Here is an 18,188-nt window from a genome sequence, read left to right as displayed (position 1 = left end):
GATGAAAAGGTTTAGATTGGTACCTGCACAGGGCAAGGGGGTCATTGCAACTTCTATTTGCATCTTTTAATGTTTATGATCTTTTTCATGGTCATGTTGAAACTCTTTGGCAAGCCAGTGGTGTTCCTTTTTGGCTCTGGACTGACATGTCCTCCCAGCATGTAGCAATTAGGCCCTTCCAAACAGGAGCCTGTTTGAAGGGACAGTTCCCTCACTCCAAGTCATGGCAAATTGCAGCAAAAATGCAAAGGTTGAGCTGACAAGAGCAAGAGTGGTAGAGTGAACCCTTCCAGTATGTTAGCAACCTGGTTTCAGTAACTTTAAAAAAGCTGATGGTTAAGGTAAAACAGGAACTCCTCTTAGGACTGTGAGGAAAAATGTGGAGGTGGTGTGAAGATCATATCTGTGCCCACCTTCCTGCACAGCTCCCCAGGAGATGGACATAGGACCACCTTTCCACTGGATCTGCTTTAAATGGAAAATGTCCATGTTCCTCTTGCTGGGGCCCAATTTTATCAGTGTGAGTGAGAATAGATATCACATCTGGGCTGTCAGGAACATTAAGCAGAGGAATGGCTATTCTTGGCTTCTGTGTCGGCTCTGGTTGGGACGGTTTTGGGCATGGGCAAAGGCAGCACTTGAGTTATCTGTTGAGGTCTCACCATGGCTTTACAAGGTCTCCCAGGTCAGGATTGTTTACTGTGGTCGGTCAGATATGTTGCAGGCTGCAAAAGGCCAAACTAAATTTGCCTCAAAGGCAGAAGATTTGAAATAAATAAAAGTTAAATTACGTTCCAAGGAGAGTGATGGCATTTCACAGGTGAAGAAACTGAAGTTAAGAAAGCCAATGCATCTGTGGGAGTGAATGAAGTAGGTCAATAACAAGTCTGGGAATAGGAGGAAAAATTCCAGCTCCCAGGCCTGCATTTGTTTACTGCTGCACAACTTCACTGTGGACTTACCTGTTTTATTTCCTTCTCACACAGAAGCTCTTTTCCCATTCACCCATCCTGCTTAAACACCCCACACACACCCACCCACACCCTTTTCCCTCTCTGCCCCTTCATTCAGTTCTTTATTCATCACAGCTTTATCCTACTGCTGTGAGCTAGATCTGATTTCTTTGTGTTCAATGTTTTTCTGTGTGATACCTTTGTAAGTTTGGAGACCTAAATTTACAAAAATGAGCTATGTTGGGTAATAACCCCCTTGCTGGCCATGCTGGGTAATATTTCCCTTCAGTACAACTCCTTAGAATTTCCCAAAAGAGATAAAAAGGAGAGGGAGTAAAAAATTTATTGCAAGTGGTGGAGATGCTCACCTGAATTCGTGCTGGTGCCAGCTTGGTGAATTGCCTTAGAAGACAAGAATCCTGTAGCTAACCACCTCTGAGCAATTATTTAATCCAGCTTGGAAATGGCCATGTTTTAGATATAAAGGCCTGAAAGAGGAAGTGATGCAGGACAGGACTCTTGCAGCAATTTTTGAAGCAGACAGTGGGTAGATGTGGGCTTCCCAGGAGCAATGCCTGGGGTGGCAGGAGTCAAAGGGCCAGAGGAGAGTACAAAGAAGTCTGAATGTGAATGACAATGGACTAATGGCAGGGCCTAAGGGTAGAAGTGCTGCCTAATATCCCTTATGCAGTGAGCACGTAGTTAATGCACAACAGAAATCAGCAGACCACAGCAGAAGGGTAAGTGTTGTTTTGACAGTGTTCGGTACATTCCTGCAGTGTGAACGGATGGAGGGCAGCTGCCAACACCCTCTTCAGGCAGGGCCACCACATCAACAGCACCTGATTGAACTAGCAGGTGTATCCATACCCATATGATTAGAGGAGATAGAAAAGGACAGTGAGATGACACTAGATGTTTTTACATTAACCTTTTGATGCACTCAGCATTAGTGCTGGTAAAATGTAGTCCCAAAGACTGCTTCTAGTCCCGCTCCCTCCCTTCATCCATCTAACCCTGACAGTCTGAAAACAAGTTAATAGAGCAGGAGAAGCCCATAGCAGCAGTTGTAATTGTCACTTCTGCCTTTTGCCACTTTGAAGCAAGAAGAAGGGCTGGCAGCTTGTGACTATAAAAAGGGTGTTACCAGCTGCCCTCAAGCAATAACTCAGGAGCCTCTAAGATAATAGCGTGGACTTGTTTATTATTAATTCCTTGCTCCAGGATAGCTGTTGGGAACCTTTAGGCCCACCTCTGAAGAGAAAGACTGATGCTACATGAATAAAATTAAACAGCTGGCATTTAGAAAATCAGCCTGCTCATGCAGCCTGTGGTCCCCCTTTATATTTGCTAACAATCTGCCTTTCAGCTGCATGCTGACACAGGACTATCTTCTCCTTGCCTCCTCTGGCATTAGGGTTCACTGCTGGAACACAGTACGAAAAGGGCTCAGGCAGTTTAGGATTGTTGGGCATAATCCTTGACTATACAAGCTGTGGCATGGAGATACTGGGGAATGAGTACATGAACTAAGACACTGCCACTGACTTTGAGAACAATTTTTTATCTTACACTGTAACAATTTAAATTCACCTTCAAAGAACAGGCACAGGCACAGAATTATTGAATTTTCAAATAATTTATTTTTATATATCACCAAATCATAAAAAGCCAATGCACTGTCCAGCAAAAAGCGTCAATATATAAAACACATTAGCTCGTTATCAGTAATGCTAGAGTGTGTCACTTACACTGAACCCAGTCCAGCTCCTACTAAAGCCAAAGGAAACTGTCAGTGACTCCACTAGCAGAAGGATTGGACTCAGCTACTTGTTTACAAAGGGCTGTATTAAAATGCTAGTAAAAATTTTCCTTTTGAGGCTGTATCAAAACAATAATAAACCTCACTCCCTTTCTGCTTTTGTCAAATACATGCAATTAAAGCTCCAAATCAGCAGTCATTACACTGCAAAAGACCATACAAATCAGGAGAGAGAATATTCAAAACAGGCAAGGCTCTACCCTCAGTTTGTGTGGACTGGCATGGCTGCTTACAGGCTAATCTATATACACCATCCAGGGATCTGCCCCTCTGCTGCTTTCGGTGGTTAAACAAATCATGAAAAAGCGTTCAGTTTTCTCCCCCAAATGCCCATTATTCAGGGATCTCTTTGGCAGCATAACAAAATAGCTCATCTAGACTCTTAGAAAGCTTTTTCCCACTCGGCTATAAGATGAGACAGTAGCTCATAAATACACACATCACAGGACATACATTTCAGAGGCTGAAATGCTTTCAGGCTCTGCATTGACTCACAAGCAAGAGACATCTGCTTCAGATCTTTGCAGGTGGTACCACACAAAAACCCTGAAACTTTTAAAACTATGGTTGCTAATGAGCTACTTTTAAAAATGGCAAGTCTACAGCTATTTGGGAACAGTGTTTCCTTCCCCACACAAGTCATGAGCTACACAGGGCAAAGGGCCAACATAGAAAGAAGAGCTTTCCAAAGAAGCTCCTCCAAATCAGGTGACACTGTCAGCACCTTTACACCAGATACATGCACAGGTGGCTCTCTCCAGAAGCTAACTTTAGGTTAGCAAGTGCCTCAAGGGGATGCTCTGCAGTTTGTGAAGCCACAAGAGCAGGTAGGGGCTGAGCAGGCCAAGCAAAGGCTGAAATGGATGTCAATGCTGCCAGCACAGGCACTGCCACTCAGATCCCTCATGTCACAGCCTAAAAGCCAAAATCCCTCACAGGAAACGCACCAGTGGTTCTCCTCTCTACCTGTTGCTGTTTGGATTGATGCTACTGTCCTGCATGCCTCAGCTGTCCTTGTCCCTGGTAGGGAGAGATGTGAGAAATAAGGCCTAATCAGCTCGATAGCAATAAAACCCTCTGTGAAGTTTGCAGGAATGTTCTTGAATATTAAAGGATCCAGGGGGAGGAGATGTCAGTGGAACTGTTGGGCTTTTTTGTTGTCGTTTCATCATGTTTTGTTTATAACCTTCAAAAACTTCTCAGGAGTGTACTTCAGATCACAATATATTGATTTCTCAGTTGTGTAGCTTGGGCTGTTTTAATCAGAGAATACTTGACCAGAATTGCTCTGATACAGTCAGTCTGCACCAGCTGGGGACCCCAGTGCAGTGGTCCTCCCCCTGGAAGGATTCTGTTCAGTACAGAGCTTCTCAGCATCATTTAGCAAAGGGACTGCTCACTACTCTAAAAGACTGTGGTTTAGTAAGAACACTGCCAGCACCTTGTGAAGTCAAATGCTGGACACTATTTTTAAAATGATGGTTAAAACTGCTGCAACAACTCAGAAAGTGGTTGACTGATGCAATCTGGAGCCAGTGTGTTGCAGAAAGATGTGCTGTATTTCAGACACAAATTATTTCATTTCACAGTGTTAACATGGAAAAATAATTCCCTCTGCTGCGGGAGGGATGGGGTGAAGAGTTCTGGACTGTGTTATGTGTGATACCATGACAGACAGTTTTAAAACATTTCCTTGCCTTAAAATCTATAGTTTAACATAGTACTCATCTAACTCCACCAGGTTCCTTGAGAGACTACTGGCAACAGCCTTGAAGACCACCCAGAGTAACCTAGTCCCAAATCAGGACTGGCTTATATAAAGGGAAGGGTTTAATGTCAGTCCCCAGAGAGCCTGAATAAAACCAGGGAAAATCCGTGACTGTTTGTCTTACTTTCGGACAAAAGTTCGCCACAGAGACTGCAATTTTTCTCACATTCATAAATACCCTTCAGAACCTGTATACAGACTGGAGTCAAACTTGTTCAAATCTGGGGGGAACAAGGGGAAAGTAAGGAGGAGATTAAGAGTACTTTTGTCACAGGACTGTTTACTCACTTGTGTGAGAAATCACCCAAGATGTCAACAGTAATTACAAATCATCATTCTCGCCTCCTGGCAGGTTGTCTCAACCCTCCCTTTACAACACAGGCAAGTGGAAAGGGAGAACAAAAACTTCTCACATTGGGTTTCCACCACATACAAACAATTCAAGCTATTTCAGTGAGCAGATCTTGCTGCCAAGTACCTTATCTCCTTGATAAACACCAGAACCACAAGGCTAAAACATTGTTGTTTAGGAATTTCAAGCCAAATAGAAGAGCTCCAACAGGGGGATTTGAGGGGGATCCAGGATAACCTTTCATGTCTAACAAATCACAGTTGTTGGCTTTTTATTTCAGTGAAAAAAAATAAATTAAAAACTCCCAAACCAAAATAAAATCATTATTTGACCAACGCCAAGGGCTATTCACACCACCCCTCTTGGGTGCCTATGCCCATTTTTTGGGAATGAGGATCTGACAGGAAGCTAATAAGCATTAAATCCTAAATCCTTCAGCTATCTCTGGAAATAGGATTTAAAGTCTCATATGGATTCAGTTATTTTTACTGTTGTGTGCAATAACAGTTCAAGCAGTTACAGTAGCAATGAGAGGTAGAGAAGTTGAAGCACTCAGGTGAATACATTCAAGTTAATCTATGCTTGCAGTAGCAGTTCAATTACACTCTTTGGCACAGACAAAATAAACTAAAGAGAAAGCATTGCTATGTAAATACTCTTCCCAACAACAGAATGGAAAGACTGTATCCTTTATGTGCCTGCACTGAAATAAGTAGTACTTGCAATATATTAAGTAAATTCTATACTAACCTCTCAGAAGCAAATGTTAAGTTTTCTGCGAGAGTGCAGCTCCCTTCTATGTCAGGAGAGCATCAAAGTGCTGTCTTCTGTGCAGTTGTTATCTTCATAAATTACTGATTGGAATTTTGTCGTTTCAAAAAAACCAAACATTTAAAAAACCATCTAGGTGTGTATCTCATCCTACATACAACTCAGGATAGTCTTCCTCTTTCTTACAGAGGACAAAAAAAAACAAACATGCACATCAAGGCATTAGTTCTAAAATAATTTCTGTGTTTATGAAGCTATATGAGCATTTTGTCACTGCAGGTAAAACCTTCCTCTCTTCCCAGATTGATGAGCAGAAGGAAAAGACATTTGTGGTCTCCAAAGCAAACATTCCAATGAGATAAAAATGGGCTATTTCCATGAGCAAAGGAAATGGTTTGAGGCACAAATTTAGGATCTAGACACAGGCAGGATTCGCATTAGCTCAAGGATATTCACACTCAGGCCATTGACATGGAAGAAAAGACAAAAGGTTTCTCAGAATCCAGATTAGTGTCATAAATTACTGTAAGTGTTGCCAGTATAAATTACTATCTGGATTTCCTTACAGTTATAATTTAGATGGTAAAAGTGATTTCACATGCAATATGTTTGAGAGGGCTTTGGAAAATGCAAATTAGAAAAGTCACATTCACCCAATGCCAGGTCTGTGTGTATTTTGCAGCTGGCATCCATTTTAAATTTGCTCATTTGATATTGTGTTTTCTGAGACCCACCACAGATCAATGATGAAGCTGTGCAGAAATCCCATTTCCCAAATAAAGCCCACACAGTGGCCTGTGGCTCACACTTCCCAGCAAGGTGACCCCGTGTTCTGCACTCAGATCGGCCTGAAGAGACTCCTATGCACATCCCCCATTTTCGAGAGATGGTCTCCAACCATCAGCCCAAGGACTAAGCTGTGTGAGGTGCTGACAAATGAGGTTGGACCAACAGGTAGCCCAGGCTAACATCAGGACATTACCCAGATATAGAGGAGGAGTTAAAACACCTGCAAACCCTCATTAGAAACCCATTTCAGCGCTTTGGATGTTGTTCACTGGCCAGTGCTTTCCTATTCCGCTCACGTCGCATCCATTCTAGGTATCATAACCCATGTATTATTGCACAAGTCCCAGTACTAAGTAAGTAAAATGAAGTGTAGAAAGTTAAGGAATCCTAACAACTACTCCAGCCTAAGCTGCCAGTTAAGAGAAGAACTTATATGCACATCACAGAAGAACAGTGGAATTATTTCTGGCATTTATCTGCGTACATTGTACTAACACACATACATCCACTCCCTGATACTGAATTGAAGGCCTGTACACTAAGTCATCCATCATCACTGGTTATTATAACACCCCCTTTTTTAAGAGACCATATAATCACTGCCATAGCATGTCTTTCAGTTTTTACAGTAAATGATCATGCTCTTATTTTTGTGATTCCTACTGAAAGTTCCCAGCTGGGAGATGCCTCATGAATTACTAGGATTAGACGTTATGAGCGTTCATGCCCTCATGAGGAAATTCTTTTCCAAAAAAATGGCTTCAGTTGCTACTCTATTATAAAAATAGTAATAAACAGCATTGATCTAAAAGCTCATATGACACTTGTTAGCTTAGATTTTTCTAGCCCAATGTGGACTGCTGGCAGGGAATTGGTGGGGAAATTAACCACAGATGGTAGCCAGGGAATATATCTGATACAAGAGAATAATTGTGTGGCAACACCCCGGTGCCTCAGAAAGCAGCATCCAGCTGTATTCAAGGACGTGAAGCTCTCCCTGGGTTACTAGCAATTTTCACAAGCCAAAATAAAGACCTTTTAACTGTGGTTTTGGCATCACAGGGAACACAGTGACTAAACAGCTGCACTGCACATTCTCCACCAGAACAGGTCACATCTTTTCAAAGGACAGCAGCAGGAGGGGCCGCACGGGCAAAGTCCACAAAGCTTTTTCCCTTTCCACCATGTGACAATAAAGAAATACAAGTATAAGCACCATGCAGGGTTCTAGTTCTTTGAACACGGCTCTTGCTAGAGTGTTCCCAGAGGCCTGCTTCTGGAGATGGCAAATTGAAGGTATTGAAATATCACAGAAATGCAACATTCAACTCAGAGAAACTCCGACTGCAGCCACACACTGTGCAGGTTGGCAATGGATCACTAAAAGCACAGGTCAGAAATGTACAACAGAGAGAGGTGTGTGAGAAAGAGCACAGGTATGTAGGTATGTGTGTATAAATTATATAACAACTTTAACACATTTTCAGCCTGGCATCACCAAGTTGGCCTGAGTGTCCAAGCTTTAGGAGAAGAGGTTGCAGGAAAGTAAGTACAAATAAAAAAGCCCAAGTGGGTTCAATTACGGGGAGTTGCAGGATACCCTTTCTCCCCTCGAGTCAGCTAGAGAGTTTCTCACTACATGTTCTGACTTCTGACTGAGGCAGGGGCTTCCATCGAAAACAGATTTGCTTTTAATCATCACTGATTCTTGAAAACTGAGTGCCAGCCTCACCTCACCTGGTCTAGTGAAGAAAGCTGGGGAAAACAGACTGAGATTCACAAGGGACTCAAAGAACAGCCTCAGCTTTTTTCAGTTTGCATGGCAGCTCTAATCCCAGGACCAGTGTTAGCTGCTTCTCATGGAACTGGAAAGGAGGAAAAAGGCTTTCAGATGGGAGAGATAGAAGAGACTATGAGCTTCAGACAACCTCACTTACGAGCAACATCATCTGCCTCAGAACCAGACAAGGCTTGAGTCCTGCTAGGACTCAGAGCAAGGATGATGAGGAGACACTCGCTGTCTTCTGCCTCCTGGTTCTTAAAAACCTCAGACTAGACCAGGAGCAGTGGTACCAAACCACATGTTACTTCAGCCTAAGTCTAGTTTGGCACGTACATAAAATACATTATACAAAACAGCAGCATGGTTCCACATGAGGATTAAGGCATGCACAGAAGTAATCTGTGGGAAGAAACACCACTGCTGAATCAAAGTGAGACTCTCTAGCTGGAGAAATAACTGGGGTAGCATAGGAAACAGACTAAATTTCAAGACCCAAGCTCTTCTTCAGGATATGAAGAGGAGGGTCATTCCCTGGCAATGGGCTTAGGTGCTTCCAAGAGTGTGTCCCTTACTAGAATCATAGAACTGTTTAGGCTGGAAAAGACCTCTAAAATCATCCAATTCAACCACTAATCCAGCACTGCCAAGGTCACCAATAAGCCGTCACTAAGTGCCACATTTACATGTCTTTTAAACACCTCCAGGGATGGTGACTCAACCACTTTCCTGGACAGCCTGTTCCAACGTTTGACAACCCTTTCAGTGAAGACATTCTTTTCTAATATCCAGTCTATCAGATCGAATGACTAAAAAAGGCACTCCAACAATCCTGATGCCTGAATTTTAAATAGCTGTTAACTAACTTGATCTCTGATTCCCTCTTCATGAACTCCTCCTCTGATGTCAATACACAACTACAAAAAAGCCACCTCTGTAAAGCTTTCAAAGGAACTGCATTCCCTTCTGGGTAGAAATCATGCTGAAAAACAATACCTCTCTATATAGAGCTGTGGCCAGCTGGGGCTATAAGGGATGTTCACAGGGCTGGCTCACTCCTTAGAGCCTCTGGAGCTTTTTTTTTCTAAACCTATGAGAACATTTTGATGATTAAATACAATGTCAGATTTTATGCCCTAAAATGCTTACTAATTCAGGGATTTGTTTTGACATCAAATTCTGTTTCAATCAAATGCTTAAGATGGTGCTTAGCTAAGCATCAGAGTCCCCAGAAGACAACAGTAAATCTGCATGGTTGTGCTAACCCCAGGCTTGTGCTCTGATGTGGTAGAAGCCTATCTTCTCTCCTCTCTTTCCAATTTACCAGGTCCTATAATGGTGTATGATTTGCACTTCTGTTGTAATAAATTCAGTCTCAGTACAAACACAGATGTCACAGACAGTGTCAGTGTACTCCCAAAAAAACCTTATTCGATCCAGACTTAGCTGTTTGTTTTTCTGCTGACTTGGATAAATGCTTAGTTCTAGGACAACTTCTCTGCCATACAAATCTCACACTCCTCTGAGTGACTCTTCTTAATTCTTGGATCTACCTCTCATCTCAACCATCAACCATCCACTTTATTTATTGGAGCACTGGTCAATCAAAACTGAAAGCAACTACACAGTCACTAGTGAGCTTTGTGCAAATAACAATTCTTTTTCCATTTCACAGCAAAATTCATCTGCCCTGGAACTCCTGCCCATAAGTGGGGAGAATGGATTCATTCAGCACTGAACTACTCATAAAATAGCTGTTTGAACTCCTTGCTATGTGTATAGATATATAGAGATACCTACAATGCAAATGCTTACAGTAATTTTGCATACTCTTTACAAAATAAATATCACAAATAAATTCTAATACTCAAAAAAGAATAGTATACAGAGTTAGGAACCAAGTTACATTTATAAATGCACAAGCATTAATACTACCTATTCAGCTTAATTTCTTAGTATGCAAGCTTCAGCAATTGCTAGCTACACTTCACTTCAGAAGTCATAATAAATGCTGGTCATGCCAAAATCTAAGAAGAAACAAAACCACAAAAGTTCTACACCATCCCTCCAAATTATACACAGTTTTTTGACAGACACTGTAATACTAAAGCAGTTTCATGGAATTCATTAACACTGTCCAATATTAAATATCAAGTCTGGAACACAGGTCTCTATGTTCAAAACAGAATCAGAGCAGGAGCATCGTTTGTCAGCACTGTGTCCATACATAGCAAAAGCAGAGACAGCAAGAGTCTGTACCCAGACCAGAGCTGCAATTACCAGAATAAAGAGAGAATAGGGGCAGCTTTACTGGCAAAAGGGAGGAGAGAGAGAGAGAAGAGCTGTTTGAAGAAATAGCCTTAATGCTGTAGCCTGGTCTTGCCAGCTCAGTCCTCAAAAATGGCCCCTGTCCCAAAAGCCAGTAATGACATGTAGAAGCTCTGTTAGCAAGAGCAGGTTACAGATTGTGCCTGCATAGGACAGAAAGTTTGCTGTGCCAAAGGCACACAGGGCAGTTCATTCTCTGTATCCTAATACAAGTATTTCTACCAAAAAATTCTCATGGAGGAAGTGGGTGATTCACAAGTGCATCTCTTTTCAGGAAAGAAAAGATCTCACACACTCAACACCCTGACTCAACTTCAGCTTACCCTACTGAATAATAAAATCTAGATCCTGCCCTAGAAATCTGCTTACACTTTAGATCATGCCACTTTTCTCATCTTGCAAAGAGGATCGTGAAGCAGATCTTCCTAGCAACAGCTCCTTCTCATGGATCAGGCTATCTAGCAGGTCCTCCTGTCTGTAGTTGTGATAAACCTTCAGGAAAGCCAGAATGGTAATTGCCAGCCAAGTCAGCCAGGCAGCCCAGAGACCAAACTAGAGAAAACAAAAATCATAAAGAGGTCAGTACTGTATTCTAAAAACAAAGTCAACTCTCCAGATGAATATCAAAACCTCAGCTGGACCAAAACACATGGAGTCACGCCAAGTCGAACTCAGTGAGGTCCTGGATTCTTCATATAAAGGAGTCACTTTTATGGCATATTTCTGTTTTAAGTGCAGATATGCCTGAGCTGGGCATCTAGATGCCAGTGCTGGCAATGAAGACACAAAACGAGCTTGTGTCCAAGAGGCATTGCTACCTTCAGGGAACGCCCCAGGCAGACTAATGCCTCTTTCCATGTGGGAAAATACAAGAAGCCTGTGCAAGGGTGCAGACCTGCAGGGATGGGACTCTTGTCTCTGCAGAATTAGTCCATGCACAAGTGCTCAGTTCCCAGTGTTGACTGACTTTATCATTGACTTAGAGCTAGAATGGTCAATAGAAAGGACTGACAGCCTTAGATGTCTAATTCTCATGGATTCATCAGAAAACATCCCTATTTACATTACATTAATCTTTCATTATTTTCAATGGTCTGATATTTACATAGCTCAGGTGATGTCAGACAAACTCATGGAAGGCAAAATTAGTAGCCCCATGATCTGGTGCAGGTCAGACATTATTCTGAACAGCAATGAAGAGCTCCAGGATACCAAAGTGTTGCAACTTTTGCAAACCTGATCCTTTAGATAAACAATGAATTTTCTGAAATGATTAACAAGATCAGTGGTAGGGTGAGGTTTTGACATGTCTGCATTCAAAACTATCTATTTTGAATTTACAATGCAAATGTGCCCATCACTATCATCCTGATTCAGCACTTACTGAAGTCAGTGGAAACTGATTTCAAATTCCCATTGATTTCTGAGGAATGGTGGTTCAGCTCCAGCAATACCTGATCAATAAGCAAATGGCAAATGAACTGAAATAGAATCATGGCCTAGTCTGACCTACCTGTGCAATAGCAAACTGGTCATAGAAAGCAGAGTTTTCCAAGTTCAGTTCAAGATCTATATCCTGCAATTCTTCACAGCTAACCAGAAAGGCATTTGGAAGGAAAAAAAGAAGAAAATTATTTCAGAGATTGCAGGTAAACTAAATAGAAAATGAAGCAACATCTTAAATGTATTTCGAACAGTCATAAGCGCATGTTTTATCAAAAGATATTTAAGTTATAGCAATTACCAGGTTGCTTTCCAATCTTCATTAAAACTAAGCTGGAAAAGGCATGTAATTACTTTCTTTAAAAAAAAATAAATGTATAATTATGTAAGTGATAACACCAATCTTCCACAAGTGGAATTGCAATGGTTAACATGAAAAGAGTGTCCTTAAGCCCCTCTTTCCCACTACCACCTCGCCTCCCACAGATATGCCTCTGGCATCACCCCAGGTTGGTTGCTTCACCCCTCAATGAAACAAAGTGTACGAGCCTCTGTTACCTTTTGACTTCATCAGGAAAAGCCTCAGAAGAAGGAATTGTGTTTTTGTTTCGGATGCTCCAGCAAGGAGACGATACTCTGATGGTAAGATAGAGGCTGCCTACAGATTTTACAAATAACTTGATCTTTATTGGTGTGAAAAAAATCCCAGGATACTGAGGTTGTCATTCTATCTCTTGGTTGATTTCTGCAGCCTCTTCTCTCTCCTTTTCAGTGCTGTCGGTCATCTCGGGTTCTTACCCGAATATTCGATTAGATGTTTTTTGTAATCGAATTTTTAACCGAATATTCGAATAATTCGATTAATCGTTGCAGCCCTAAACAGAACATTTACTATGGCATTTTACAACATATGACAATGTGCAACATAAATGTATGCTTTAAGTAGTACATTTATTCAATATCATATGACATAAAATGTCACCTTTTCCTCTCTCTTCATTGTTATTTGTTTGATAGGAAAAAGTCTTCCTCAACTTTTAAACATTGTGGGATACAGTAGACCATTTTAGAAGCTGCACATTTTGTGCACTACAAGAAAGCATCAACCACCTCTACTTTACATTTAAAAAGTACTTTCCATTCTGTGGCTCTCGGGGTGTCCACAGCACCGTTCCAAGGCCAGGATCTCTACGCCAAAGTTTTTGGTTGATGGTGCATTGTGACACAGGCATGATGAGTGACTTGCCCACTGTCACACAGAGCAAGGACAGAGAACCAGGAGCCCTGACCCCCAGTCCCCTGCCTTGCTCACAAGACCACACTCCCTCCATTCTTAGAAAACTTCCAAATCTAGCTTTCCTTCAGAAATAAACATTTTTAAAACAATGGATTTCTTTTGCATAAGATAATGGCTCAAAGGGACCATGAAACACCATGGAAACACATTTTCCTCTGTGAGCTTCTAAATAAACAAATAAACAAAAACATTTGATTAGATTTTTTTTTGTTCCAGATGAAAAAAATCTGGATTTTCACACTATAGATGCCTTCTCCGCCTTGCTCACCTTGCATGTAATAACTACAGTTTGTAACACCACTGTTCAATTGTGCATATATGAAAAAAAAAAGGGAAGAAAATGTATTCTTCAATACTAACCTATTTGGCATGCTTCCTTTCTCGGTAATTGCATCACACCACATGTTAAATCCTACACTCACTATAGTGCTAGCAATAAATGTGATGAACACCACAAAGGCGCTGATCAGCAGATTCAGGAAGGCGTAAAAGAAAGAGCTGTAATAAAAGGGAAGAAAAATGTAACTCATAAACAGCTGAAACACAACATCAGCAGTCTCTGTAAGCAGCATACACTGGGCACAAAGATATCAGTTTGCATTTGAAATACATCTGCTTTAATTAAGGACACCTAATACATTGAAACACTATGGATTATGATTTTGAGTCATATTATCTTCATTTGCAAGTGCTTTTGCTTTTGGTCTCTTTTTTTTTCACCGTAAGAGAATGGAGCTTTAAATATAAGTACTGAGGGGAGATTGTTCATACACTGCATGGTTTTCATTAGCTGTAATGATGAAAATCAGCATTGTTAAAATAAATGTCATTAACTCAAATTATGTAGTAACTGGAGCTAAAATTATTTCATGATTAAAGTGATAATTGAGACAAAAATTGCTTAGGAGAGGGAAACTAAAAATAAAAACACGGTACTGATAGCCATAATCATTTTAAGCAATGTAACACAAGGTACTGCCACCACAGGACACGAATCCCGGCTTTATGGGCAATTTGCAGAGCAGGCCAGCTTCTCCTGGGACTTCTCTGGCTTTGGTGTCAGTATGTTATTTCTGCCAGCTGAATATCCATTTACCTCAGTCCCATTAAGTCTGTCCAACCCAGGCCAGCCGTTGGCACATGCTGTGTTTGGAGTGGGATGGGGTGGGATGCCTGCAGTGGCCCCATAAGGCCACGGAATCATTCACTCATTTTCCAACCTCACTGTTTAACTCCTCCCCTTAATCCTAGCCACTAGGAAGTTTCTAATCCTCTTTTCATTCATTTGACCAAGTCCTTCACAAGTTGAAACTGCTCTAAGTGGTTGTTTAGAATAGGACATCTTGGAATGTCACATTATCTAAAAACTGGATATCTACTCTAGGTTGTAGAAAGACTGGTAACTCCAGGAAGAAAATCATCCTATTCAGGTTATGTGGTAAAGTTGAATATGACAAAATTCCCACCAGTGCCACCCATTATGCTGGGGATAGAAGGATTCTACTCACCCCAGAGACCACAAAACCCCCAGTCATTTCTTTTCCCTGGTTGCTCATTAATTGAAAAGCTAAGTGGCTTTTGAGTGAGTGTTTGAATCCTGAAAGGTTCTGGGCTGGACAATCCTAGTTTCTACAGGTTTTGCATGGTGATACATATGTGGCCTCAGGGGGAATTCTTTAAATAAGATGAGGAAGTAATTATCAGCAGGACTATGATGTTTTTTCCTGGGTTGATGTGGCTTTAGAGGGGTTGTTTAGGCTCTCTCCAAAGTGATGGTTGTCTCATCTCAAATCTGATAGAAAAGAAGTGAAATAAACCACCTTCCAGAAATGCCCTTACAGACTGTGGTGGGAGCTGGATGGTAGGACACCTGACTTCTAGATGAACAATAAGCTGAATCCTACTCTTTGGCTTAGCTGGACTTGGTGAACTAGATCTGCTCACCTCCACTGAACTCTGGGGTCACTTGCACAGAGGGAGCTGATATGAACCATGGTTTTCCATGTTCTCTGCCACACCCTGATTTCAAATCTAGCCTGGATTTCATCCCAAGTGTTGCTAAAGCCATATCCACTGTGTGCACCTTAGCGTGGTATGCTGGCCTGAGAGGCAGAAAAGACTTGAGCTCTTCACAGAATAAAACAGAGTTGATACCACAATTAGTAACAGCTCTAGAAAGGGAACAGTTACCAGGAGTATTTAGTGGGTCATCAACCGTGTAATGGTAAATGCTTACAACTCAAAGCTGCTTTGCAATCCTGGTAGTGAAGTGTCTGAGTTGTATTCAGTTGTATTCAGCTGAGCTGAATAGTTCCAAGCCCCTGAGGTAAGGGGTGATGAGACACTTTTAAGAAGGTATTTTAGCGGTCATAACTATCTGAGAGCAATCATTGAAATCCACTGCACACAAAGGATGCACAGGATGTTAACTAACCCTGACTTCCTCAGCTGGCTCACCCTGGAGCTGGTCCAGTAGCACTGATCCTCGTCAACAGGATCATCAGTGATGACATTCTGGTTCTTCCTCAACTGCCTCTGATCAGAAAAGACAATTATCGTTTATGGCAAGGAGCTTGCATTTATCTCTACATCCAAACAGAAATGTTTTCACGCCCATTTGAAGCACTAACAAATGTCTGTCTAAAATCAGAACAGCGTGTGTCCTGCCCTCTTTTCATACTGACAGTGGCAGACATGGTACAGAACAGACCTTCCTTCTTTTTAGGAAACTGCTGTTCCCAAGCAGCTTCTCTCTCATCCTGTTTTACCCTTCTGTGATCTTCCATGGTTATCTCATCATCCCAACTTGCTCCATCTTTGCTCTCCACAACCCCACAGCCTTCTACCTTTCTTGCCTGGAGCAACTCTGAACAGTGTTATACAACTGATGATGCTTAGTCCAAAGGAGCCTGAAAGAAACTCCTAAAGGGGTAATTTTCAGGGGCCTAACCAACAGTTTTGAAGTAAATAGCCACATTTGAAAGTGGGCCAAACATCTGACCCAAATTTCACTATAACAAGGTCCTTACTACTGGTTTCCTCTCAAAAATTAACTAGCTCTGAAGTGCAAAGCATCTAGATTCAATTAATGCTCTCTAGGTATTGGATCACCTGAGAAAGCTGGATTCAAAGGTATTGAGAAGTATGTGGTTGTATTTAGTTTTATTATGGAAATAAGTTTCCGGTCTATACTTACTACAGCATGTTTTAGTATTAGGCAGCTTGAGAGTGGCTGGAAGGAGCCAAGGAGACAACACTGTTACACAGCTCCTAGTATTACCAAGCCCAGATGTGAGTAACAGCTCTAGTCCAAACGGATCTGGAAAGGAGTGATTTACCCTTGGAATGGTCCCTAAATCATAAGCAAATTACTTTCCTGGTCTAGACAGATGCCAGGGTCATCCTCCAGTCCTGGCCCTGTAGCACCCAGAGGCTGCATTACCTGTGCCAGGAGCTCTGGCCTCTCATGCCACCAGAGAGGCAAGGACAGAACACAGAGCTCCTGAGCCTGGTCCACCAAGCCTCTCATTACACCTGCTGGAGTCAGATGCCCCTTGGTTTGCCTGAGCACAGGAACCAGCTGCCAGTGCAGCCCTGAGCTGCTGCAGGGAGTGCTCAGCGTTGCTCTCATGTCGTAACCAAGCAATAGTTGTTGCCTGCAGTAGTTGCCATGTCCACAACAAAAGCAGGATAGAAAATGGAGGGGAGTCACCAACTTCTCCCTTCTGTCCCCCCCCACACAGCTGTATTGTTTCAAGGTTTTTCACACACCTGGTGTACACCTGGGGAAGGCCTTTCTTTGCATGGACATGTAGTGGGACCGTGGCCAAGAAGTACCTGTGAGCTCCAGCCTCCAGCATCACCCCATGGCCCCCAACACCCTCCATGCCCACTGCAGCTGAGCTGTCCACATGCTGCTCCCAGAGTGCCAAAGGTAGCAGGTGCACAGCAGTGGATCTTGGCCCCCACTCCAAACCTCTGCAGGGAGTACCCTCCAAAGAGGGCCCTGGACACAGATAGGGGAATATGTGGTGTGTCTGCAGACAGCCATGGGCAGTACACCCCCTCACCCCAAACCCCTCTGGAGAGAAGGATGACCTGGATGGTGCAAAGCCCAATGCTTCACCCCCAGACTGCTCCCACGTGCCCCAGCCTGTGGGAGGGATGGGCTTGTCCCCAGGGGATACTTACTCCTCGTGCCCTTTGCAGAGGAAGAAGAGGGTCCTCCAGGCCTGCACTGTGGCCAGCAGCAGGGAGAGGAGCCCGGTGAAGATGCTGAAGCGGCAGGCGGCCTCGGGCCCCCACTCCTGCACGGTGAAGCGCTGCCGCTCCACTGTCAGGTTGGCGTTGAGCCACATGCCCTCGGTGAAGAGCAGGCACCGGCCGTGGAAGTCGTTGCCATTCTCGGAGAGAGGCACCACCACGATGAAGCTGAAGAGGAAGGCCAGGAAGTAGCAGATGCACTGAGCGAAGAGGAAATTGCTGAGCGCCATGTCCGCGGCTCTGCGCCGGGAGAGGGAGGGAAGGAGGGAGGGGAGGAGGGAGGGATGCAGGAGGGACGGATGCAGAAGGGAAGGATGCAGGAGGGAGGGATGCAGGAGGGAGAGACGCAGGGGGCGCGATGCAGGGTGGGAGGGGGAGAGGATGAAGGGATGGAGGGAGAAAGGCTGCAGCAGTAGGCGGTGGGGAGGGAGGGAGGATGCGCAGTGCAACGCAGTGCCATGGAATGCAATGCAAATGACTCCTCCGGACAAGGTGCTGCCTCTCCCGCCGCCCGAGCTGCTCCTGCTGATCGCTTCAGGACTTTTGGGGGAAGCGGGGAGCGGAGGGGAAGAGCCGTTGTGGGGGATCCCTCTTCTTCGGGAAAATCTGGCCGCTACTACAC

The 18,188-nt window shown here is 43.2% G+C and overlaps 1 protein-coding gene across 1 annotated transcript; it reads right to left on the bottom strand.

Moving 5' to 3' along the window:
* Positions 1 to 7,352: 7,352 nt before the first annotated feature.
* On the bottom strand, positions 7,353 to 17,972 carry TMEM179 (transmembrane protein 179). The gene is made up of 4 exons (XM_051769840.1): positions 17,495 to 17,972; positions 13,664 to 13,801; positions 12,077 to 12,155; positions 7,353 to 11,115 (listed from the first exon to the last, which is right to left on the bottom strand). Exons 1-4 carry the CDS (start codon positions 17,794 to 17,796, stop codon positions 10,936 to 10,938), a joined length of 699 nt encoding a protein of 232 aa, XP_051625800.1. The 5' UTR covers positions 17,797 to 17,972; the 3' UTR covers positions 7,353 to 10,935.
* Between the last annotated feature and the right edge of the window lie 216 nt (positions 17,973 to 18,188).

The sequence above is a fragment of the Manacus candei genome, unplaced genomic scaffold, assembly GCF_025592945.1.
Source record: "Manacus candei isolate 608988 ecotype Guabito, Panama unplaced genomic scaffold, ASM2559294v1 h1tg000113l, whole genome shotgun sequence".
In the NCBI taxonomy this organism is placed as follows: domain Eukaryota; kingdom Metazoa; phylum Chordata; class Aves; order Passeriformes; family Pipridae; genus Manacus; species Manacus candei.
The sequence above is the reverse complement of the archived record's forward strand: the minus strand, read 5'-3'. Positions and strand labels throughout refer to the sequence as shown.

Excerpts from the sequence above, each read along its gene's own strand:
- TMEM179 (XM_051769840.1), bottom strand. The coding sequence starts at position 17,796 with ATGGCGCTCAGCAATTTCCTCTTCGCTCAGTGCATCTGCTACTTCCTG. Across the intron at positions 12,156-13,663 it reads AAAGGAAGCATGCCAAATAG|CTGTGAAGAATTGCAGGATA; the intron begins GTTAGTATTGAA and ends CTTTCTGGTTAG. Across the intron at positions 11,116-12,076 it reads ACCAGTTTGCTATTGCACAG|TTTGGTCTCTGGGCTGCCTG; the intron begins GTAGGTCAGACT and ends TGTTTTCTCTAG.